A 24,658-nucleotide genomic window follows, 5' to 3' on the forward strand; every position below is an offset into this window, starting at 1 on the left:
CTATACTACTTCACTTGGGGAGCTCATCAGTAGCTCCTATGAATTTAATGATCATCTCTATGCTGAAGATTCTCACATCTACCTTTCCTGTCCCAATCTCTGCTGACTTCCAATCTCCCATTGCCAGTAGCCTTTCAAGACATCTTGAATTGGATGTCAGGAGACATCTTAAACTCAATATGTCCAAAAAAAACCTCATTGTCTTTCCCCCTAAACTGCACTGGCCCTTCCCTCTATTGCTATAGAGGGTAACACCACCCTCCCAGCACCTCAGGCTCACAACCTAGGAGTCACCCTTGACTCCCCACTTACTCCCTCCTCCATATCCAATCCTTTCTATCTTCTTAACGACTCTCACTGTCGCTAAAGCCTGTAGACTTCACCTTTGCAACATTTCTCAAATACATCCCCTTCTGTCTTTCCAACACTGCCCCTACCCACATCACCTCATACCTGGATTATTGCAGTAGCCGGCAGGTGGATCTGCCTACCCCTCAAATCTCTTTCCACCTTAATCCATTCTTCATGTAGTCACTAAAGTGATCCTCCTAAAATGAAGATCTGATCATTTCACCCTCTTACTTAAACTTCAGTGGCTCCATATTGCCTCTAAGAACAAATACAAAATTCTCTTTGGGCACTCAAAGTCCTTCAAAACTAGCCCCCTCCTCCTTTTCTAGTCTTTTGATGTTTCACTCCCCACTGAGTCCCCTTTGGTCTAGTGACACCAGCCTCCTGGCTGTTCCACAACAAGATCTCCAAGTCTCAGCTCTGGGCATTCTCTTTGGCTGCTCCCCATGCCTGGAAGGCTATCCCTCCTCTACTCTAACTATTGACCTCCTGGGCTTCTTTTAAGTCCCAGCCAAAGTCCCCTGTCCTACAGGAAGCCTTCCCTAACCCTTCTTAATTACTGTGTTTTTCTTCTTTTACTTATTTCCTATTTATCCTGTATATAACTTGCTTTGGATCTGTTTATTTGCTTGTCGTCTCTCCCATTATATTGCAAGCTCCTTGAGGGCAGGAACTGTCTTTTGCCTTTTTTTGTATCCCTAGCACTTAGACCAGTGCCTGGCACATAGCAGATGCTTAATAAATGTTTGTATTGAATTAACAAGGGAGACCTTGGTTTTTACTAACTCAGTGACTAAGGGTCTCACATCACCTGTTAGGGCCCAAGTTCTCTTATCTACAAAACGGGAATAATACCTGCAGTACCCCACCCCCACTTATTTATCTACCTTACAGTATTGATCCTTGAAAGGGGCAACTTTGTGAAGTTTCTTGAGTGTAATAGGCTCTGAATAACAGTTTGACTGTTTGTGATTTTGCCAATGAGAATGAATGTCCATAAAGTGCTTAATGAACCTTGGTGGTGTTTTTATGACTAACCTCTCCGGACTTCCACTTTCCCATGTGTAAAATGAAAGGGTTGGCCTAGATCTCTGACTGTAGAATAGAAACTCCATGAGCAAAGGGGGCTATTTTTGACCTTGTATCCCTAGCTCCTAAGTGAGAGCCTCGTAAAGCATACCCGCTCCATAAATGTTTGTTGAATGAAATGTATGTAAAACCTATAACCTCACATCCAATGTAGGGGATTGTGAGTAAGCCTGTGTTTGGAAGGAACTGGGGCCTCTGGAAATAAGAGTGAGGGGATGACAATGCTGAGGCAGAATGAGGAAGGTAGGACAAGGGAGGGGAGAGTAAACGCCCAGCTGATGTCAGATTTCCAAATGAGCAGGGTCCCCTGCAGCCCAGCATAGACTCTACTGCAGCAGATGCCATGGGCCCAGACCACACAGGGCTGGTGGGGGAGGTCAGTTTAGCCTTGGATCCTTCCAGGCCCTCCCAGAAACATTCTGACTGTCACCTCAATGTGCCCATGACAGGGGAGGGCAGGGAGTTAGTCATTGACTGGGGCAGTGTGCCCACCCAGGGAAGGAGCCGGCTGTCAACCTCCCCCACTGGCTGGACGATTGGTATGTTCCAGGATGGAAGCAACTCCTTCCAGCATCCTTCATCCTTCAGGTACTAGTGGTCCAGACAGGCAGTGCTAACGCTTTATCACTTGGAACCAGCCCTTGAAGGACCTAAGGCTAGTCCTGACTCCCTTTTCAGGGATTGCTTCTATTCTCCTCTGAGCCTGCTATTTCTATCACCTGCATCAGAAAGCACCAGACAACAGGGCAAGACGCCCACTTCAACAAGAAGGTCTCTGTTTTCCTCAAAACCCCTGGATCTGCAGCCCACTAAAGCTTCAGGTCAGTAGTTAGGGGTGTGTGTGTGTGTGTGTGTGTGTGTGTGTGTGTGTGTATGTGTGTGTGTGTGTGTAGGGGGGCAGGCTTTCACCCACTGGATGGGGGTTTATGTGCTTTCTTAGGGTACATTCTCCATGTCCCTCATATCTTCCAGTTCAAGAGGGTTCCAGGATGCTGAGGAGGGGGCCGGGATTGAAATTGATTCTTTCAGGAAATCCTGGTTTAAATGACCCACAAATTGTTTCCTGAATTTGAACAGGTCTGGAGAAGGGTAGATGTAGGAAGTCAGTGAATTCATACCCTTCATGTTCCCTTCCCACAACCATTCTCAGCACTGAGGACAGAAGGGTGGAAAGGCTCTTGGAGAAGGATGGGGATTATCTAGCAATCTTTCTTAACCACCCTGATCCTACCCCAATTCCAAGCTCCCCAGTGATAGAAAGAGAGGCTCAGAAAGGAATCAAAGATCGGGACAAATGTCCTCAACCCCCTCAACGGTGGTCTTTTAAACAGAAGCTAGGGCTGCTTGTCCAAAAGTTGCAGGGGTGATTGATTCCTGGTCAGGTCTGGCTTGCACTAGATGCCTCTGAAGTCTTTTCTAATTCAGAGACCCTGTGATTTTGCTAGAAACGGCTGAGGGTATGCATGACCGTGGGGGTGCTGTTCATCTTGGGCTTTGCGGCTTCCTTACTGCAATGAGAGCATGGTTCTCCACCCACCCCCACCCTGCACCTGTCACGCTCTGAGCTGTCCTTCTGCTTTCCTCAGAGCCACGATGAAAGGAGAGACCCCCGTAAACAGCACCATGAGCATTGGGCAAGCCCGAAAGCTGGTGGAGCAGCTCAAGATAGAAGCCAGCATGTGCCGGATAAAGGTGGGTGGGACCCTCCGCCTCCCCCCTTAGCCTGGCCCAGCCGTGGAGTCTCTGTCGAATAGAGGATAGAGGTCCCTCTCTCAATAATCCTTTCTTCACTTGAGGAAGAGCTGCCTTCCAGGCTCATATTGGGTAGGGGGAGTCGTCTTTGGACTCTTTAGGGTGGAGGGAAAACTATGCCCAGAAACCTGAGGAAGGGGTTGGTTGACAAGAGAATTTTGCATTCAGGGCCCCGTGGGACCAGCAGGAGTGGACCCCAGGGATTTCGTTTTGTGGGTTTCTCTTGGGAGCAGAGTGGCCTTTCGTCCCCTCGGGACTCCTGGCTCACAGTCCCATCCCTCTCCTGGTGGTACTCAGGTATCCAAGGCAGCTGCTGACCTGATGACATACTGTGATGCTCACGCCTGTGAGGACCCCCTCATCACCCCTGTGCCCACCTCGGAGAACCCCTTCCGGGAGAAGAAATTCTTTTGTGCACTCCTCTAAGCGCCTGCCCCCCACCCCCGCCCTGGACCCACCCTGCGATCCCTCAAGCTGCCCCCAATCCAAACTCTGGCCCATCCCCCGAGGGTATCAGAAGCACAAGCTAGCCCTAAGCCCCTACCCGTCAGCCCCGTCTCTCCTCCCACCAAGGACAGCTCCAAGGAGGGCCAAGCGAGGGGACTCGCGAGGGTCGCCTCTCGGCCTCCGCCTGGCCCGCTGACCGTGGCACCGCCTTCCCCGGGGGCCGCAGACGATGGAGCGGGGGAAGGGGACTGGGGCTCGACGGCTGAGCCTAGCGGGGGGTTGTGGGGAGCAGGAATAAAAGCACTCGCTCTCGGAGGGAGCTCTGACATCGCCCTTATTCAACCTAGCTCGACGAGCGCAGACTGCTGGGGGCCCAACCCGCGGGGGGACGGGGGCGCGGGGCGGGGCAGTGCGGGGGGGGGATTGGGAGACGGAAGGGGGAGGGGCTCCTAGGAGGGGCGGGCGCAGCCTCCAACATGGCGCCCCCCATAGCTCGCTTTCTCCCAAGATGGACGCCGCCACGGACCGCCGCGACATGGCCCCGGTCGGGCGTACGGGGGGCGTCCCCGGACGACTCCATTCTTAAAATGGCGGCGCTCAGCCTGGTTCTCTTTGTCCCCGACAGGGTCCCATCCGCGCCCGTGCTCAAAATGGCGGCCCTCCGCCCCCACCCTCGTGGACTGCGGCAACGGGACCGTGGGCGGGGCCTCCCGCTGGAGTGGCCCCGCCCCCATCCCGACTCCGCCCCTCCTAAGGAGCGGATTGCGGTGAGGGCTGCGCGTGCGCATTGGGCTGTTAGCCCGCGTGTCCGGGACCCCGTAATTTCCACGCCTTACCGATGGGGAAACTGAGGCCAGGAGAAGGGAAGGAGCATCTCCAAAGGGGCCACATCGTATTCCAAAGGGAATACGAGCCCTGAAAAGGGAACACTGAGGGCAGGGCCCCTGTCAGCTGTTGCTGGCCGGGAGTCGAGGGTGGGGGTCTTCGGATGCCAGGGCCTCCGCCTCCCCCCTCCTCCCAGAGGCTCGCGTCAGGCACCCCGAACGTCTCTGCCTGGAGCCCCCCAAGACCGCCCCTGCCCCCTCCCCCACCTGGCCTGGGGCACTCACTGGGAGGGGTGGTCACCTGGGTAGGGCCCAAACGTGGGGCAGGTGGCGGTGCCCACCGCCCCCCCAAGGGCCGCCAGGGCAGAGTCCGGAGGGCCCAGCATCTTCGGTGGGGGAGGTGGGAGACTGGGGAGAAAGCCCGGGGAACTCATCCAAACAGCGATTTCTGAACCTGAGAGGTGGCTGCCTACAGTTTGGTCCAAACGTTGTAAAGGACGGGAGAAAAGTGAACAGCTGTAGACAATGACACGAGTGACATTTTTTTCCTCTTTTACTGGCCACATCCAATAACACTTTACAGGTTTTGTAAAAGTATTCACAGGCTTTTTTATTTTTCTTACAAGCTTTTCCGTCTACAAGAACTAAGACATTCAGAAAAAAACACAAAACAAGTGTTCTAGGAAGAACAAGGCCAGAGATGCCTTTTGTTACCATTATCCATGGGTTTTGTTCCCCTTAAAACTATTTTTTTTTAAACCAGAGAGACATTGACTTTTGACAAAGGATCTCTTGGTCTGTATTGACCAGGGTGTGGCAGTTACATTGCTCCCTCTCCAGAAAACCTAGCTTCTTTACAAACAGCCTTTCTACAGCACCCGTCTCCTGGCTTTCCCCCTTGTACCCTCTCCATGCGTCTGGAGCCCCCTTACCAGCCCCTCAGTCCAGATTACTTCCCACAGCGCTGGGAGAGCTCCAGACTGTTCACCAAGGACAGCACTTACTAAGGAAATGCAAGGTGGGTTGGCCTGGAGCCCAGCTGCCCTGGGCTGTAATGTGTGCCTCCAGCCACTGTCACCCACCCTTTCGGGGCAACATCAGGGGCCTGGATGCCCCATCAGCTCCTGACTCATGCCAGCTGGGGGGCCACAGTGTCTGTCAAGGACAAATGGAAAGAGTTAAGAGTAAGGACTCGGCTTCATGCCAACAGGCTGGGATGGGAAGATAAAACAATTTCAGACAGGATTTCAGACAGGCCAGCGCAGGCAGCCGCTGGGGAGATGCTGAGCAGGAAGGGAGCAGAACCCAAGGGGGATAGTCCATCTCCAGAGAGCAGGGGGGTAGGCTCATCCTACCCACCCCACAACAGCCACATGCTACCTCTGCTACAGCAAGGTCTCCACCAGCTTCATCCCACTTGGTAAAGAACCAGCTGAAAATGGGGAAATCTACACTAAGGCATGGCCACTGAAATCGCACCTGGAGGTCTCTCCCATGTGCACACACTCCCCTTTGTTCATCCTGGGAGCCCACTTCCTGCACTGGGCCTCCTATCCATCCCCCCCATGCCTCTTTCCTGGCTCCACTGTCTATCACAATGGGGGAGGATGACCCTTTCCACACAGTACAGAATTGCTATTCTTGACCCTGGGAGCTGGCTGCTCACATCAAAAGATCTGCCTCTGCACATATCACGCTCCAACGAGTACGAGAATCCTGTTGCCTTCGTTTGTGAAACCCTGAGAATGTTCCTCCTCTTCCACTACTCGAGAAGGCGGACACTGCACAGGAATGCCTTCTGAGGGCACCCCTGGCACACCCTTGGAAGACAGAGATGGGCACTGGCAAACCAGGTTCTCCATGCTGGTGCAGCACGCCCACTCACCAAGCTTTCAGGAAAGTGCACTGACAGACAAAAAGAACCGAACACTCTGCTCCAGACCCAAGCAGACCTTGCCCCGCTGAGCCTGGGAGTCCTATGCAACAGGTGCCTAACAGCCAGCTTCCATGCCTTGGCCACCAGCACCAAGACACCAGATGGGAGGCAAGGACACGCTGACCTCCAGCCCACCAGACCAGACATCCCAAGAGGGAAAGGCTGGTAAAGAAAACACAAGCGGTGAGTGGTGCGAATGGCTGACAAGAGCCAATCCTTTATTTTCACTGCCCCGGGCCCAGCCCTCTGGACCTCTCCCCCACCTAGCCGCCAGCCCAGCTGCCTCGGGATGTCGGAGGTCAGGCTAGCACACTGCTTGTCCAGTCCCTTCATTACAGGGACAGGGCAGGCGTCCCTAGAGCTGCACTATGCACAAAGGCCTGTGATTACAAATGTCTAACTAGATGTGAAATGTTTGATAGAAGAAGACAATATTCTTTTCAACAACCTTTGTTAAAAAAATGTACAGTTTTTCCTGGTTTGCCTCCTCCCCCTTCGCCCCCTCCCCCCAGCCCGTTTCTCATTGGTTGTGCCTGCGGCTCGGGGCCCCGAGGCTTCGCTCCTTGCGGCCGGGCCTTCACCGATACCCTTGGTAGCCATAGTAGCTCCTGTAGTATCGGTCTCGGTCCTGGTAGTAGTAGCTCTGCCACTAGAAGAGAGTGGGGACAGCCCAGTCAGCCAGGGCCAGGAGGGTCATCCGGCCCCTCTGCCCCAGCGTCGGCTCCTCCCACCCACTCACCTCCCGGTTGTACTGCCTGTAGTAATCCCTGTAGCGGTTGTAATCACAGTCCCGGCCATAGAATCGGTCATAGTCTCCTCGGTAGCGATCGTAGAAGTGCCGGTAACCCTGAGTGAGAAGGAGATGTGTGGAAGAAGGCTAAGGAGGGCCTGGGGGCTTCTAGCACCAAGGCCTGAGGCAGCTGCAAAGTGCTGGCTCCGTGCCAATCGCCATGCTGGGCGCTGACACAAAGATCCAGAAGACACAGTGCCCCTGCCCTCGAGGAGCTCACAGTCTAGCCCGTGGTCTTGCCGGGAGGGAGAAGCCGGAGGAGAGCTACACTCACCCCTCTGCTTCCAGACTGCCCCCAGTACTGCTGCCCATAGGCACGGCTGTCGTAGCCCCGGCGCCCGCCGGCTGGAAGAGAAACGGAGAATGGCTCTCAGACAGCTGCTTGGGGCTCTTGGCTGCAGGGGAAGCTGACGGAAGAAGAGCTGGAACCCAACCGGGTCCGAGAGGAATGGCTCGGTGCCAGCCACGGGGCAGACTAGCCCCCTGGCCAGGCGGCTCCTCCTTCACTTCTACCAGCTATGTGAGAAGGACACAGCGATGGCGCGGCAGGTGTAGGCACATAAGAACACCCGCCTTCCAGAGGATACAGGGACTGAGAAACAAGGAGTCAGCCCCTCCATTTACAGAGGAAAGGATGTAAAAAAGGCAGCAGGGTCAGGGCCTCCTCAGCAGGCTGGCCTCCCAAGGGCAGGATGGTCCATCCCAGGTCAGCTGCTGACTGGCTTTTGTATCGTCACACAAACCATTTTTCTTTTTTCTTTTTTTTTTTTTTTTGGCAAGGCAATGGAGTGAAGTGACTTGCCCAGGGTCACACAGATAGTGAGTATCAAATGTCTGAGGCCAGATTTGAACTCAGGTCCTCTTGACTCCAGGGCCGGTGCTCTATCCACTGCGCCATCTAGCTGCCCCTAAACAAACCATTTTTCCCCAACCTCAGTCTCCTCCCTGCTCCAGCAAGAGCAGAATGACACTTCACGACACACAGATTAATGACAACCCAGTGGCAGATGAAAAGCCAAGACCCCAGCACACTAGAGCGGCAGGGGGAGATCACAGGGAAACAAGGCCCGCCTGAGGGCCAGTCCGGGAGAGCCCCTTCCCCAAAGCCTCCACACACGAGGAGCCTTGGAGGCCGTGGGGGTGCCCCACGAGGACAACAGAGTGCTGGGCGTACGGAGGGAAGGGGAAGAGGGAGGAGCACAGAGTCCGTGACCGGCCCCGCAATGGTCAGCAAGCCCAGGAGGTCAAGGCGGGGCAGAGGGGACAGCAGACTCCTGCCCCGTGCCCTGCCCCCCCCCCCGCGCCCCATCCCCACTCACCGTAGCCTTGGCCGCGACTTCGGCTCTGCCGGTTGCGCTTGTTCCGGTTGTTTCGGCGGTTTGTCCGCTTCTCGGAAGGCGGCAGCAGCTTCCTCGCCTCCTCTTTGTATCTGGTGACCAGAGGCTGGGCCTCCTCCTTCTCCAGTTCCCCAAAGGTCACCTCCTCCATATAGTCACATTTTTCAGGCAGAGAGAAATTGGCTATGAATTTTTTAAAAAAGGGGGGTGGGGAGGCTTAGAGTAGAATAGACGATCTGGGGCCTTTTTTCTTCCTCTTGAAGATTCCAGAATGGAAGTGACCGGCTATCACCAGCCCTGCAGACACCTACAAGATTACCCCCCCCAACTTGGCACACATAGACTCTATCAACGGTTGACCCTAGATTTGGTTAGCCAAGTGTAAGGCTCTCTGCAAACAGAGCAAGACATTAAACGCCATTCCCCTGGTTGCCTTTTGGACTCAATCTCTCGGGCCCTGTCCAGCTCCGCCTCCTATGACGCCATGACTTCCACTTTTAAGAGCAAACTGAACGGAGGCTGCCCGTGCAGACGGAAGCAGCGGTGCCTTGGTTCTTGGCTAATACACAGCTAGAAAGCGAACCGTTCCAAGAAGTCCAAGAAATCCAAGCAGCCATGTAAAATGTCATTCATTCTGTCCAGTAAGACTCAGGCCAGCTGAGGGAGTAAGTCAGGGGCTGCCTCTAGCGCCCCCTCTTGGGGAAGCGAATCCACTTTTTTTAGGTCAATTCCCAATCAAGCCTCCTCCTCAATGTCTTAAGAAACTGAGACCAGGGACCCCAGTATGAAAATAAAACACAAGGCCTCGGCCATGCTCTAGGGACAAAGGCCAAAGGTCTTCTGGGAAGTGTGACATTAGAGGGAAGCCCTAAAAGGACCAACTGGACTTTCTCCTTTACCATCTCAGCTTAATTAGCATTTTGTCCCATGATGACCAATTGTCTTATCCAGCCCAACAACCAGCATTCCTGAGCGGTCAGAAACAGCCCTAAATGTGGAGCTCTCTGGATCCAAGTCCGCTTCCAAAGGCAACAGGCAGCAAGCTTCCTACTCTGCAGCTTACTGAGAACGTCTGTGCGGACAGAGCAGATCCCACACTAAGTATCGTGGGTATTACAAGTGCTCGGCCAAACAGCTGAAGCATTAACTGGCTAGCCACGAGAATGGCGTTCAAAGACCCCCCCAGCGGCAGCACCCCAGAGCTCCCGTTCCTTTTGTTTACTGCAGTCTATGAACCTCGTCCCCACGACCACCAACTTGGAGGCCTGTCCCAGGACGGGGCCTCCTCAGCCACACAACACGACCTCCCTTCAGCCCAGATACTGGGCGCCTAGAACTCCTCAAGCCGCTCCCGAGGGACCACGGCATCTGCAACACGCACCTTTCATCTCCAGCATGACAGTCTCTGGCACGTCATCACCCTCCACCTCCTTCCTCAGCTCCAGCCTCTTCTTCCAGTCGTCCTCGTTGGGGACAATCACCACCACTTTCCGAGAGAAGGCCTTAAAGAGGAGCAGCTTCCGCCGCTGGCCCGAGTTGTAGACATTACACTGAGGACAGAAGAGAACACAGCCACACCTGCTTCACCCCGGGGCTCCTGGGCAGGGAGGAGCTGGGGCAGAATGTTCCAGAAGCAGACCGGCCTGAAAGCCAGGGAGCTGCTCCTTGGCCAGGCGGCCTAGGGAGAGGCTCAGTCTTGTTAGATGGAGGGACTTGGAGCTGCTGGGCCCGCGAAGGCTGGAGCCTTGAATGCAGGGAAAGTGCTTGCAAGACCGATACCTGGTCCAGTATGATGTTTCTTTTTGTCCTCGAAGCCACCTGGACCAGCTTGCTAAGGCACTGGGAGGCTTGCTGCACTAGAAGGTCCCGGCTCTTGGGGTCCAGCTCTGGCTCCTCGGGCCCCTTCATCTGACACAGAGACAAACAATACCCTGCTCTCCACCACAGCCCTTTGGCCCTGTTCCCAGGCTCCCAGCAACAAGAGTGATCCAGACTTCCCAACAGGCTGTGGGGGCAAGCCCACCGAGGAGGGGTACTGTCCCAGGGCCTTGAGCACAAGGGCCCTCCCGCTTACCCTCATCTGACTGAGCACAGTCTCAGCTCCCAGGACATTGTATCTTTTCTCAGGATTATCTTGGGCATATTTCAATGCCCACTGGGTCTTTCCAGACCCAGGCAGTCCCACCATCAGTAATACCTACAAAGCAATAGTACCCAGCTTATAACGAGGAGGGAAGTGTTCCATGGGCCCAAACCTCGCACCAACCCCCCAGTGCGCACGCACACACACACACACACACACACGTATGCACGCAAACGCACACACACAAGGGGTAGCTTTGAGAGGCATGACGCTGCTCGGTACCAGCCTCTGCTGCCCGTACCTCACACTCCTCTGTAGTCTTAGGTGGCAGCAAGGTTCGAACCCGATCCTCCACAGGCACGGCATGGATGAATACAAACTCCTCAGGAGGGGGGAAGAAGGGCTCCTCCTTCTGACCGAAGTTGAGTTCCACCGCACAATTTTTGCAGAGGACATGAGGCAGGAGGGCCCGCTCGTTCAAGGACTCCTTGCTGACTCGGAAAGCTACGCCCAAATCATCTCCATTTCTGAAGAAGGAGAGTTCCACCTCCTCGCTTTCGAAATTCTGTGATCAGAAATGATAGCGACACAGCACAGCTGGAGTGGACCGCACAGCACATGTGTCCAAACAGGAAAAAATGCTTCTGTAGCTTAAGTCTCCCTTAAACAGGCTGCTGCACAGAGCCCCTGACATCGGAGGCCGAGGGGCTGAGTGAGAGGCCAGTGGGGAGGATGGGCGCCTCACAGAGAAAGGAAAGCAAGCGGCCCAACCTCCTTCCCCCGGCACCATGCCCTCGCTGCCTACATCCTTCAATCAATGGACTGCTCTCACAAAGACTTACAGCAAAGCAGCCAATGACATCATTTTCCCCAAAGGCCTGGCCATATTCCTCAAACTGCCCATTTTCTGCCTTTAGCCCCCGGCCATCGAAGCCATAAGAAAATTCATCTTCACCTAGAACAGAGGAGCAGAGTTACCTCCCCAGAAGACGCCCTCCCCCTCCGACTTCCCCCACGGGAGACTTGCTCCTGTCATGAGGGGAAGGGAAAAAAAGGCATTTTACCAAGTTGTGGACAGGAGAAGTCAACAGACCATCCCACACGGAGAAGGGAAGCCTCAGTGCAGCCTTCTTTCAGCGGCAGATTTTGAGTGACCTGTACCGAGTCAGAAATGGAAGCCTCAGTCACCGCAGTGGCCTCACAAGCAACACGTAGGTGTCAGAGGACTGAGGCCCACAGAGACTACAAGGCAGCATGGTGGCACACATCTCCATGACCCTGAGCCACAGCCACCAGGGCCGACTCTCGTGTGTGTGTGTGTGTGTGTGTGTGTGTGTGTGTATGTGTGTGTGTGTGTGTGTGTGTGTCTCTGTGTCTCTCTCTCTCTCTCTCTGTCTGTCCAGAATCCGCTGCTGCTGCTCCCAACCTTCATCACTAGAGGGGAGGTGCTGGGCCCTCGCTGACCAAGCCGAAGGCCTGGAGGCCTCTCACTGGGAAGGGAAGGGGACAAGGAATGGGCCTCATGAGCTGCTGCCCCACCTTGGCCTCAAAACAGACTTTTCCCTTCGCCACTCCATATGTGCTCCTCGCTCCAGACCAAAGGGTGGGAAATTTCTCAGAAAAAAGCGGCTGGCCCCCATAACGGTCCTTGCTCACTTGAAAATGGAGATCCGAGGTATCTGTCGGGGAGAAAGAGATGACATCACTCCAGTGGCAGTCAACATCAACAGGCCTGCTATCATCACAATGGTCAGAAGACACCCAATAACAGCCACTTCTACTCCAGTGGGAATAGGTGCAATGACAGCCTCAAACACTAAGCTTCCCAAGTCGTTTTGGGCCTACACGACACGTTAACTTCTAAAATGAGATAGGAGACAGAAGGTCTCCTGGTCAACACCTCCATCTCTTCTGTGTCCTACATACACGTGTCTAGGTTCACAAGGGTCGGATCCTCTTCCTCATCTCTGGCCTCTTCTTCAGGGGGGGGTGGAGACTTGGAGCTACACACAAGAGAAAAAAACCACAGTTTTGACCATCCCTGTCCACTTCTCTGATCAGTATTTATATGAGCTTGCATCCAATGAAACAAGTCTGCTTCAAGGTGAGAGTATAAAATCTCAGCAGAAAAATGGCACTGGGAAAGAAGGAGGTCCAATGAGCCCAATTCAAATGAAGCCCCTAAAATCCAACTAGTTTAACTAGCAGCAGCTGCATCTATCATGGCCAGTGTAGGAATTCCAGTGAATTCAAGGGGAGCTCGCTCTTACCGACTGTGATAAGCCTCTTCCCGAAACTCATAGTAAGCCCGGCCATGCTCTTCCTTCTCATCTCGCTGTCTTTTGACCCCACGACGCTCTCCGTCGGAACCAGTGGGTTTTGACTTCTCGCTATCCTTGTCATCTCCTACCGAAAGGAAAGAAAAATAATAATTTTCACTGAAGAAAAAAGTCTCCTAAATCAAACCACCCCTCCTGGAATGCAAGGAGGGTAGTCCCAGTGCTTTCACAGCCAAAGGAAGCCTTGTCAATAATTTTAAACGTTTGTATGTTAGAGACTGAGGATACAAAATACTGAGGACTCATGTGCTTTTCTCACTCATCTGCCCAAATTAACCAGGATGGACATGCACATCTTCAATGTATGATAATGAAAACTGCCCAAGGCAGTGCAGGAAAGGTTGAGGGTTCAGGCAAATGATCTGGTTAACCCCTACTTGGGATTCTAGCTGGACAGGTTAGCCCTAACACTTATATTTACTACCAAATTGGCCTCAATTAAATAAAAAATCCATTCCCCCAATTTAAAAATGTGTGGCCACAGCTTTCCTACAAATAGTAGGTAGATCTAGGTGCATGAGACAAGGCTATATTTTTGTCATGGCTTTTTAGTGAAAGTTGTGAGGGTAAAGCATAAGTCACAAGAGACCCATAAATAATCCTGCAGATTTGCTGCACACAATCTGGGACAGGAACTTACTTTCTCATTTTTAGCACCCAATTAATTACTGATTTTAAAAATGATAAACTGTATTTTTTAAAAACCAATTTTATAAAATTAAAAACCATGAAGATAACACTATTTGGAAAAGAGAGAACCCCATTTATGTTCTATTAATTGGAGTGTAGATACCTGAGCCTTCCTATAACTGACAAGAACTAAATGATTAATTTTATTCTCTGGGCCACTGAATATTAACCAACTATGCCGTAATGCATTTTTTAAAAAAAATTTGTGTATTTCCAGTGCCTAAAGCAGTGTTGCAAACAGTAGATGATTGATTAATCCGTCTAAGGGAACTTGTGAGTATTTATTTCTAAAGGCTCCCATATGCCAATACCATCTAGAGTATAGCTGCCTTAGACTTGGCTCAAAGAGGTATTAATGAACACAAGAACCCACTTTTCAAAGGCCCCCTAGATCCTCCCTTGACTCTGACAGATGTTTATGGATCCAGCCAATCTCTTTCCACGCCAAAAGGTCATTGTCTGACCCTATGAGTTGGCCGCCTCCACCAGCTACATTTCAAGATGCTTTAAGAAACCCCAGATACTTAAAAGAAACACTCACTGACATGAACCTCCCACAAGCATGCCCACCTGGTATCTCAATACAAAGGTTCACATTTGAGGAGAAGGGAGGTGAGGTAAATGCCCAATGTCAGCAAGCAGTATTAACTAGCCTAGCCCAGAGCAACCAACCGCAAGTCCCACTGGTTAACTATTAAACCTGATAGCCCACGGAAGAATCAAGTCAGAGGCTGCCGCTGCTGCCCCAATTTGCCATGGGTTTCCTGCCTGCCCAGATGTCCAGCTCAGCAGGGACCCGGGGGATAAGCTAGTCAGGGAAACCCCTTTTCTTCTGATGAGCCTTGCCTTCCCTCCCAGGAGCTCCAGGAGGCTGGGTGCTCCACAGGTAGGCCAGGCTGCCCCAAGAGAGGGGGCATCCTCATCCCAGGGTGGGCAGGAGGGCCCACAGAGGCCAAGCAGCTGGCCACTGCAATAACCATCCTTGGAAACCATCCCTCTCTCCACATGGAGCAGGGATTCTGAACTTCACCAACCTTAAGTGGGGGACTGCCCTAGACCAGCCCACTGATTTACAGGAGATCCAGAGCGGGCCGGAGCTTACCTATCAAATTGCAGAATGCAGTATAGATTGAGGGAAGGGAAACTGAGATCAGAAAGAGGAAGAGACTCGCTCAGCAGAATCACAAATCAGTAGTCCCTCTTTTTACTCTGGGAGAAATCAAGGCTGATAGAGGTCCCGCCCCCACCCCTTTCTACTGACTCTTTAACGAGGAAATAATAGAAGGGAAGAGGGTCTTACACGCCACTTAGCCAACCTCCGGCTTTACAGACGGCAAAAGAAGAGCCACTGGAGCCCACCTGGCCGAGCGCCCTCCCCCCCTTTACAGCAGAGGAAAGAGATGCGACCTTACAAGCCCACTCAACACAGCGCGCCCCCCCTTTTACAACAGAAGAAATCGAGGCCCATGAGCCTGAGTGCGACCTTGCAAGCCCACCTCCCCTTTTACAGCAGGGTAAACAGACCCACGTTCGGGGTGCGACCTTGCAAGCCCAGCACCGACCTCTCGTTTACAGCGGGGGAAACCGAGGCCCGCGGAGGTGCGACCTTGCAAGCCCACCCAGCCATGCTACTCCCTCCCCTCCTTTGCAGCCGGGGAAACCGAGGCCCGAACGCGGTCTAACCGCCGGCAGGACCGGGCCGATGCTCACCCGGCTCGTCGTCGTCGCCGGCCTTGGGGGCAGGCGCCGGGTCGCACTGGCCACCCGGGGCCAAGGCCGCCCCGGCCTCGGGCTCCGCGTCCCCGTCGCCCGGGCCCAGGCCCTGGCCGGGCTGCGGCAGCGCCGGGGGCTCGGGGGGCTGCGGGGAGGGCGCTGCCATGGCCGGCGCCGGGGACGGCGGGGCGGCTGCAGGCGGCCGGGGCTGAGCGGAGGCCCGGCCCGGCGGCTGAGGCAGGGGCTGGGGCTGGGACGCGGCGGCGGCGGGGGGCGGATCCTCGGCCTCGGCCTCGTCCCCGTCCTCGTCCTCCAGCAGCAGCAGCGCCTCCGCCGCGTCCTCCTCGGCCGCCCCCGCCCCCCGCTCCCCCACCTCCCGCTCCTGCTCCCCTCCTCCCCCTCCGCGGCCGCCGCCGCCGCTGCCGCGTCCTCGTCCTCGTCCGCGTCCTCGTCCGCGGCGGCGTCGTCGTCGTCGTCGTCGTCGTCGTCCTCGTCCGCCTCGTCGCCGCCCGGGCTCTGCACGGCCGCCGCCGCCGCCCCCGGCCGCCGGGGCCGGGCCGCCGTCGCCGCCGCCCCGCCCGCTTCGTCCTCCAGCATCTCGGCGTCCAGCGCCTCCTGCAGCCGCTGCGCCAGGTCCACCTTGAGGCCGCGCGAGTCCAGGCCCCGGCGCTGCAGCTCCGACCGCAGCTCGGTCACTTTCAGCCGCTTCACCTCCATCGCCGCCGCCGCCGCCTCCGCCTCCCTCCCTCCTCCCGCCGCCTCCTCCCTCCTCCTTCTCCCCCCTTCGCCCCCGCCCCGCGAACCGTCGGCCCGGTCCCAGCGCGCAGGCGCAGGGCCTGCCGCCGCCGCGGCCGGTCGCCTCCCGCACCCCGAGGCTGCTGCCCGCTGTGGCACGCGCTTCCGGAAAGCTGGGTGCCGGCGGCCGGACGCCGGGGACTCCTGGATGAAGCCCATCCTGGCCGTACCCCAGACTCTCCTTCTCTTCTCCAGGCCTAGCCCCGGGCTGGCGAGGGGATTCTTTTTCCACCCCTCCCTCCTCGCCCCCCCCCCCGAGCCGCGCGCGTCCGGGGATAGGCTGGCCTGTCCTGCTCTTTCCGCCCCCTCTTCCTTTTCCACCAATCACTGCAAGGGGGTCTGTCTTGGTTTGTTTGGGTCTTGTTTTTATTGCGGCACCCTGGCGGGGCAGCGGGAGTTGAACTGGTTTCTACGTCGGTGCTGCGGTCCTTTCTCACCCCGCACCTCCTAGCTTTCTGCACCAGAGAGAAGCCCCGCCAGCCTCTTCCCTCCATTTGGCGTGCACGTAGCTCCATGGCCGCAGAAACCCGTCGCGGGGAAGAGTGGGAGCAGAGAAAGGATCATTTTCTAGCCACAAAACTAGTACCCGGGACTTGGAACGATTGATCCTCTGCCTCACTCGGAGTCGGGGCCCGCAAGCAGCCTGCTGGGTTTCCCCTTTCTCCCGCCCCAGTCCCCACTTATTGGGCGGCTCGAATCGCCCAGTCTTCGCTTCCATTGGGCGGCCGATGCTGCCGGGTTTCTTTTTTTCTCTGATTGGGCGGCTCGGCCGGGGACGGTTTGCGGATTGGTCCGCGCGGGGTGCCGGCCCGAGGAGGGGGCGGGGCCTGCGGCTCCTCTCCCGGTGCGCGTGCACTGGCGTGGAGCCGTAAGGTGATTGGACAGCGAGAGCGCGCGCGGAGGCGCTTGGTAATCGGGCCCTGCCCGGTGTCCCCGCGGGTTGGGAGGCGGGAGTAGGCATCGAGGCACGGTCCCGGTTGTCGCGTGCGGGGTCCCGGGGGAGCCCCGGCGCCGCCATCGCGGCCTGGCCACGTTGAAGATCTGGGCGCCGGTGCCCAGGTGCTACCTCTGCGGACGGACCGTGGGGCCAAGCAGGGGCGCGGCGGGGGTGTGCCGGCTTGCGAAGGACGTGGATGCGAAGCCAGCTCACGCGCACGCTCGCGGGCTCTGAGGGCAGCCAGTCTGTCCATCCGCCCGTGGGGAGTGGGCTTGCTGGTGCAGAACCTGTCCCGCGTGCTCGCGCCTCTGGGGCCCCCCGTGAGGTTCTGGGAGGAAATCCTGGGTGTTGAAGCCCCCGGGGTGGGTCGGGCAGGCTCCAGGTGCCAAGGGCGTCCTCTGGGCCTCCTCCAGGGGCAGTGGCTGCGCAGCAGCAGTAGCAGCTCCCCGCCCCTTCTCTCGGACCCCGAGTCATGGAGAGGAGGCTCCGCGAGGCGCAGCAGTACAAAGAGGAGGGGAACCAGCGCTACCGGGAAGGGCGCTACCGGGATGCTGTGAGCCGATACCACCGGGCCTTGCTTCAGCTTCGGGGCCTCGACCCGACCCTGCCATCCCCGCTGCCCCCGCTGGGCGCCCGAGGCCCGGCGCTCACCATCGAGCAGCAGAAGGTGCTGGAGAGCACGCAGACCGACTGTTACAACAACCTCGCCGGTAAGAGCTCGGAAAGCCCGGGTTTGGCGGGGAAAAAAGATTGACCTTGGCAGCTGGCCGTTGAGCTCCGGTCACAATGTTAAAAGAATCTGTTGGTTTTGTTCGTTTAAAAAATGGGGAGGGGGGCTGGGATTTGTGAGTTTGCGGGTGGGAGATTTTCTTTGCCTTTCCTCTGATGGCCTAGGCAACTCTGAGCCTGGAAAGGAGGCCAGGTGACCCCCACCTCCCACCTCTCGTTTTCAGACTGAAGGACACACGCCTGAGTTAATGTCTTTAGAATTACTTTGTTGCAAGTGAGAGATCTCTTAGGCCAGTTGATATCTGCAACTAGCTAAAATAGATTCGATGTTAACTAAGTTACTAAGCATTGAGGTAAAACTGCTGGTTGTCCAAAATGATGCCATGAAGATGTTGAGACACATTTTTAATGGGGGAGAAAGTACTAGGCTGTGTAAAACAACCGAATCAAGTGACTTCCTGGGCCTGAGAAGGGGTGGGGGGGGAAGGGGTTAACCAGGCCCTCTCGGAAACCTCTGATCCTAGTGGAAATCCAAACCTGCTCTGGTATTGAATGCATATGCCTCCCCAGCGGCAGTGTCAGGGCCAGCCAGGCAGTTTAGTGATAAAGCCAAGAACTTTTGAATTGGAGGTTTGGAGAGGTTAGAGAAAGTATCAGAAGTGGTCAAATGAGATTGTAAGATCAGGTGCAGAGTTCCCATAGCACTTTAAGGTGTGATAGGGAAAACTGCCCAGGATCTAGAGTAGACAACAAACTAGAATTCTTCCTTCCTACACTCCACACCCCTGCAACAGTAACAGTATAGTCAGAGTTGAGTCAATCCTGGCAACTTGCTTCTAATCTCTTTTAATGAGCACTGGTGTCATCTACACCATGGGGCAGCAGTCTCCAGCCCCTGTCACAACCCCCTCCCCCCCCCAGATAGGAAGCACCAGGGCTCTTAGACCCTTGGGCCTTGAGGAACTGGAGGGACCCAACCCAGGACTCCGGATCCTGAGGCCAGTTTCCTGTCCATTACGCGTTCCTGCCTCCTTTTCTGTAACAATTGTATACGGTGTCCTTCCATCCAGGAGGTCTACAGTCTGAGTCCTGAATTTGAGGATTTAGAGCAAAGGAACCAAAATTACTAAGAGCTCAGGATAAGGTGCACGGGCAAAGAAGAGAATTAGGGGACATTTAGCCAAAAGGATGGTGATCGTGCCCAGCCTCCAGGTGTGTGAATTATTTCATAGCATATCAGAATACCTCATACTGTACTTCATGTTCAGTATCGATTGAAGGTATTTGGCAAACAGTTACCAAGCCATGATTAGCTCTGTAACCAGAAGCTGGGGGGGGGGAGCTTCATAGTCCCACCTTCAGGGCAATTAGGATCTAATTGGGGAGGTAAATAACACAAGAAATGCCTGTGGGATCATACATAGGATCAGAGGAAGGGATCCGGCCGACAAGCCCTTCCTTCTAGAGAGGATGAAAGCCCAGGAGACTGAGTGACCTGCCTGACTGGGCTGGGAGCCGCGTCTAGAGCTTCCTGACTCGGGGAGCGAGGACTCGTTTATTACACCACAATCCTTTATACTGAGAGACTTGGGCAGTGTTAGTTCAGAAGAGGGAGAGATCATTGGAGTGGTCAGGAAAGACTTGATGAAGCTGGCCTTGACCAATTGGGGGCCGATGACACAGCTGAAGCAAGGCATCAGTGGAGGGGCAGGCTGGGGGTGATACATATACGTGGGCACAATGCTGGAGCCTTGAGAAGAATGACAATTTGTGCGGGGAAAGGATAATATTCGATTAAACTAGAAGGATAGATGGCAGAGATATGGTGCCCAAGCTGAATTCTAAAATCAGAAGAAAGAGGTTTAAATTGCATCCCAGAAGATGGAGGTTAAGTGTCAAGAGACTTGGAAACACCAGATACTTTGCAAGAAAGTCAGGAGATACTCAGATCTCTTCCTTTTTAAAGCAGGGTAAAGTGCCCACCTTATTCAAGGAGTGTTGTTTGTTTTTTAAAAAATTTTTTAAAGACTGTCTCCCTCTGTCCAGAAGGCTGGAAGGAGGACAGTCACTCCTGGGCCCAACCCCATGCTGATGTCAAGCTCCCTTTCTCCAGCCTCCCCAGTTCACACCTCCTCAGGCAGCCTGCATCCTCCATTCCTGGGAGCTGACCATTGTTGATGTCTGACTAAGCTTTAGCACTGCTGCAGTTAGTCAGTCTGCTACCATTTACCAAGCACCTACTGTGTGCCAGGCACCCGGCTAAGCACTCTGGAGATTAAAAAAAGGAAAGACAGAAAACAGCCCCTGCTCTCCAGGAGCTCTCAGTTCAAAGGGGAAAACAACAAGCAGTGAGTCTGTGCCCAGGAGATATAGACAGGCGGGATCACTTGGGGATGGCCTCAGCTGGAAGGCTCTAAAAAGGAGGGGGTCTGGGAAAGGGCTCCTTTGGAAGGTAGGACTTTGGCATCCTACTGGAAGGAAGCCAGGACACGGAGATGAGGAGGGAGGACAGTCCAGGGACAGGGGAGCGTCATATTGTGGGAATGGCCAGGAGGCCGGGTGTCCTGGGATTGTAGAGTAAGGTGTGAGGAGTAAAGGAGCAAGGAGGGAAAGACTGGAAAGGTAGGAAGGGCCCAGGTCATTGAGGGGCTTCAAAAGCCAGGGAGGATTTTAGAGTTGATCCTGGTGGTAATGGGGAACCACTGTAGTTTATTGGGTAGGAGAGGGGAAAGATACAATGAGCATTTGTTTCAGGAAGATCAGTTTGGCAACTGTTGAGCGCGGCATGGACTGGAGTCGGGGCAGACACGAGGCAGGGAGATCCAGCAGCTGGTCAGAGTTCAGGCGCAATGCGAGGAGGGGGTGTCAGGGCAGAGCCAGCATCCCAGGAGATGTGTCAGGAGGGCTGACGCTGTGAGTGGGGTGTCGAGGATGAGGGGGCTGTGAGCCTGTGGGCCTGGGAGAACGGTGCTGCCCTCAGCAGCGATGGGAGAGTTAGGAAGAGGGAAGCGTTGTCTCCCAGACATCAGAAGGACACTTGGAGATGTGACACTGGAGGCCAGTGGAGAAGTCGGGGCAGGAGAAGCAGGTTTGAGAATCGTTTGCATCAAGACTGTCACTAAGTCCATGAATGCTGAGGAGATCCCCAAGTGAGAAGAGCAGAGGGCCTCAGCTAAACCACTGACCTGCCCCCACCGCAGGGGGCCGCAGCTGTGTGCTACCAAGGCCAGCTCCACTAATGCTGCTCTGAGTGGGGGGGGCAGTACAAGAGACACGCAGCTGGGATCCCCACATTTGTACGGCCCTTGACACTCTTCTGGGGCTCTAAACGCATTACTAACTTTAAATCAACAACCTGTAAGGGAGATGGGCCCACACTGTTGACATTCGGGCTGTGTGACCTGCCCAGGGTCCCACAGGGACTCCAGTGTTCTGCAATCCCCTGTCTGTCCTTTGTTTCAGTACATCAGAAAGCCATTCTCAGCATGGAGAAGTAGAGATGGTGCTGCTCCTGAGACCCAGCCAGGGCTGCCCCTTTTCTCTCAGGCTTTTGGCATGTTTATTTCTTTGCCAACAATATTCTTTTGGCATCAGAACAGGCCAAGAACAAAACGCTGGCCAAGATGTTCTGTGATCTGTGCATCCCATTGCGAGGGTAGAGGCAGTAACAAGACCAGCTGTCACCCGGACGGTTTGCTGAGAGCCCTCTTCACCCTCAGCTCTAGAATCCATGAATCCTGTGTTTTCCCTAGAAGTGGGTCCCACTTCCTTTTCAGTCCCACAAGAAGTGGCAGCTTGTGAAAGGAGTTGGCAGTTCTGTGGCCGGATTTGGGTTGAGAAGGTCACTAAGAGAACCCCAGGCCAAGGCTCCTTGGGCTTGCACAGGTCAGGAACCAGGGAGTGGCTGTCCTTGCGCACAGAGGGGAGGATGGCCAGGGAAGTGGCACCCACAGAACTGTTTGTGCACATGAGGCTGAGGGGCGGGGTCCCAAGTGGGAGATCTGGGTGTCGTTCTGCCTCTGAGCCATCCCGACGGGTGTTCTAGGGACGCTCTCCAGCACTGCCCAGCTGCTGGCGGTGGCAGGGGAGATTCCTCAGGTCTTCCTCGTTCCATCCTCCCCACCCCCGACGCAGGAGAAAGCAGCACTGGGCGTCTTTTCTGTTGTTCAGTCACGCGGTCACTACTCAATTATCACGTCCTACTCTTCAGTGACCCTTTGGATCTTACTGTTCATGAGGTTCTCTTGGCAAAGACTCTGGAGGGGTTTGCCACATCCTTCTCTGGCTCATTTTACACATAAGGAAACTGAGTCGAACAGAGGTTAAGGGACTTGCCCAAGGTCACAGCTAGGAAGTGTCTGAGGCCAGATTTGAACTCAGGTCTTCCTGACTCTCGGCCCAGCACTCTGACCACTGAGCCACTTAGCTGCCTGTACCATTTTTGAGTAGCCACTTAATATTGTCGGATTGATTGTTTTGGCTTCAAAGTCTTCTGTTCAATATGACCGTAAGTAAGCCAGTGCTGTCCAAGAAGGATCCACCACATGGCTCTTCCTCTTTTCTCTGCTCCCCTCAGCCTCTCTCCTTCAGATGGAGCCAGTAAACTATGACCGAGCGAGAGAATACAGTCGGAAGGTCTTGGAGCGCCAGCCGGCCAATGCCAAGGCCTTGTACCGGGCAGGAGTGGCCTCTTTTCACTTACAGGACTATGACCAGGCCCGACGCTACCTTCAGGCCGCCGCTGACCGTCAGCCGAAGGGTGAGGCAAAGGCAGCGGGTTGTGGGGAAGAACGCCCTCTGTCCGCGGGGTCCCTGAGGCCGACTGGGGGGGTCTACATTCCCAAGGATGGGCCAGTCTGTGCAGTCCATTGTGCTTACCGGCCGCCCTCCCCATCTGCCTTTTGGCCACCTGGGGACTTAGGAATAAGCTAGATTCTAGAGGGGCAGGGAACCTTCGGCCTCAAGGCTGTATGTGGCCCTCTGGCTCCTCAAGTGCAGCCTTTTGACTGCATCCAAACTTGTTGAAGATTCCCTACCCGACCTAGAAGAGGGTGGCCTTCCACACATCTAAGAAAGAAATCTGTACTCACATCCTACTTTAGGCTTCTGATGCAATGCCATGGTCTGATGCAATTTTCTTGGTTTGGACCTGTGATTTCTTTGGCGTAGGGAACGCCACTCCCCAGGGAGCAAATTCCTGCTTCAACTCTGATCTGCAACCCAAAGTCTTCCAGTGGTATTGCAAGAAAAGTAAAGTGACTTGCCCAGGGTCACACAGCCAGAGAGGGTCAACAACTTGAACCCAGGTCTGCTGGGCTCCAGGGTTTGCCCTCTATATACTACACTGTTCTTCCTCTTTCTATAAGAGGCCCAATGTCTGCTGGCTTGAAAAATCTAGCCTGAATTAATGAAAATGCAAATGAGAGGATATCGTTCATATGAAAAGTGACTGATTTCAAAGGTATATACCTCTTAATATTTCAATCAAGGTCCCTTAGATGTTTCCATGAAGAGTTAATGGCTTGTAATTAACATCTCAGCCTGTACATAAATGAGGCATCTAAGACGTTTTAAAACCTGTTTGCACTCTTAAATAATTAAAATGTTTAGTATATTTCTTTTGAATTCAAAACTAAAGTCCAGCCCTCAGTCCTTAAAAGAAATAACCAAACTTGGGGCAGCTAGATGGTGCAGTGGATAGAGCACCAGCCCTGAAGTCAGGAGGACCTGAGTTCAAATCCGGCCTCAGACCAAACACTTGACACTTACTAGCTGTGTGACCCTGGGCAAGTCACTTAACCCCAATTGCCTAAAAGTGAAAAAACGAAAGAAAGAAATGAAGGAAGGAAGGACGGAAGGACCAAACTTCCAGATTAATGAATTGGAATTAGATTTTACTAGGCCCTGTACAGTCAGAATGTTTTGGCTGTGGGAAGACTTGGGGTTATTTTTAATATCTGCTCTCTCCCCCCTGGAGATTTGAGTTACTTAATTCCTTTTCTTCTTCTTACCAAGATGCCAACGTCCGGCGATACCTGCAGCGGACAGAATCCGAACTGAGCAGCTGCCACCAAAAAGAAAAGCAGCTTTACGTGGGCATGTTTGGTTAGCCCAAGACAGAGGCCTTGCTAGAGGGCGGACCCCTAGATTCCCCCCTCCCCCCCCAGCTGGAAGCAGGGGCTTCAAGTAGAAGAAATGGGCAGTCCGCCTGCAGCCTGCCTGGGCTGCGCTTTGACTTCCGTCCCTGCACAGACTCCTCTCCTCTCCCTGGCCTTCTCCGTGCTTCTGTCCAGCATCTTCTTGTAGCCTCGAGGAGCTCTCCTGGGAAACACCAGAACAAGCCAACTAGATGCAAGTGGAATAAATGACCTCAGTGAGCTGCGGATTCCAAGAAGTGGATGGCCGCTGAGGCTGGCAGAAAGGGGTGTGAGAAGGGTGGACGGGAACAAGGCTTCCGTTCTCCTTCCTTAGAAAGTCAGTGGACCTTTTGGGACGATGGGTGTTTGGGGGGCATCAAAGGACAGCCTGGTAGGCTGGGAATGCCCTTTCTGGGCCACATTCTCATTTTGTTTTTCGTGATAATGAAAATCAGAGGTTAGGCCAAAATGTATTAAAATTTAACGTTAGAATGGGTTAAACTGACGCAGATGTCCTGAGACTAATGATTGTTTACCTGACAGTGACATCTGAGCCCTGCTCAGATTTTCCTTATCATTCCTGGTTTCTGCTTCTTTTTTCTACATAATTAGCATTTATTTCTGAAGCATACATGACCCTCAAGAATGAACTACATTCATTTGGCTACAGTGGCAAAGTGACCACACAATGCTGGCCTCTACGGAAGAT

The 24,658-nt window shown here is 54.3% G+C and overlaps 3 protein-coding genes across 3 annotated transcripts; 2 read left to right on the plus strand and 1 right to left on the minus strand.

Moving 5' to 3' along the window:
• The first annotated feature begins 2,004 nt into the window (after positions 1-2,004).
• GNG3 (G protein subunit gamma 3) lies at positions 2,005-3,952 on the plus strand. Its single transcript, XM_020968260.2, has 3 exons — positions 2,005-2,261; positions 3,027-3,132; positions 3,490-3,952. The coding sequence occupies exons 2-3, from the start codon at positions 3,034-3,036 to the stop codon at positions 3,616-3,618; spliced, it is 228 nt and encodes a 75-aa protein (XP_020823919.1). The 5' UTR covers positions 2,005-2,261; positions 3,027-3,033; the 3' UTR covers positions 3,619-3,952.
• A 2,631-nt stretch (positions 3,953-6,583) lies between these two features.
• Positions 6,584-16,100, minus strand: HNRNPUL2 (heterogeneous nuclear ribonucleoprotein U like 2). Its single transcript, XM_078148370.1, is given in 15 exon segments — positions 6,584-7,048; positions 7,139-7,246; positions 7,464-7,534; positions 8,509-8,709; positions 9,908-10,076; positions 10,306-10,434; positions 10,601-10,723; positions 10,911-11,174; positions 11,452-11,564; positions 11,674-11,764; positions 12,149-12,288; positions 12,536-12,612; positions 12,880-13,015; positions 15,349-15,744; positions 15,747-16,100. Coding segments are annotated over 15 exon segments (2,412 nt in total). The 5' UTR covers positions 16,069-16,100; the 3' UTR covers positions 6,584-6,976.
• Positions 16,101-16,593: 493 nt separating this feature from the next.
• Positions 16,594-24,454, plus strand: TTC9C (tetratricopeptide repeat domain 9C). Its single transcript, XM_020967947.2, has 3 exons — positions 16,594-17,793; positions 22,389-22,571; positions 23,828-24,454. Exons 1-3 carry the CDS (start codon positions 17,556-17,558, stop codon positions 23,920-23,922), a joined length of 516 nt encoding a protein of 171 aa, XP_020823606.1. The 5' UTR covers positions 16,594-17,555; the 3' UTR covers positions 23,923-24,454.
• The last annotated feature ends 204 nt before the right edge of the window (positions 24,455-24,658 follow it).

Source organism: Phascolarctos cinereus, unplaced genomic scaffold (assembly GCF_003287225.1).
Source record: "Phascolarctos cinereus isolate Bilbo 61053 unplaced genomic scaffold, phaCin_HiC Scaffold_9;HRSCAF=440, whole genome shotgun sequence".
Lineage (NCBI taxonomy): Eukaryota > Metazoa > Chordata > Mammalia > Diprotodontia > Phascolarctidae > Phascolarctos > Phascolarctos cinereus.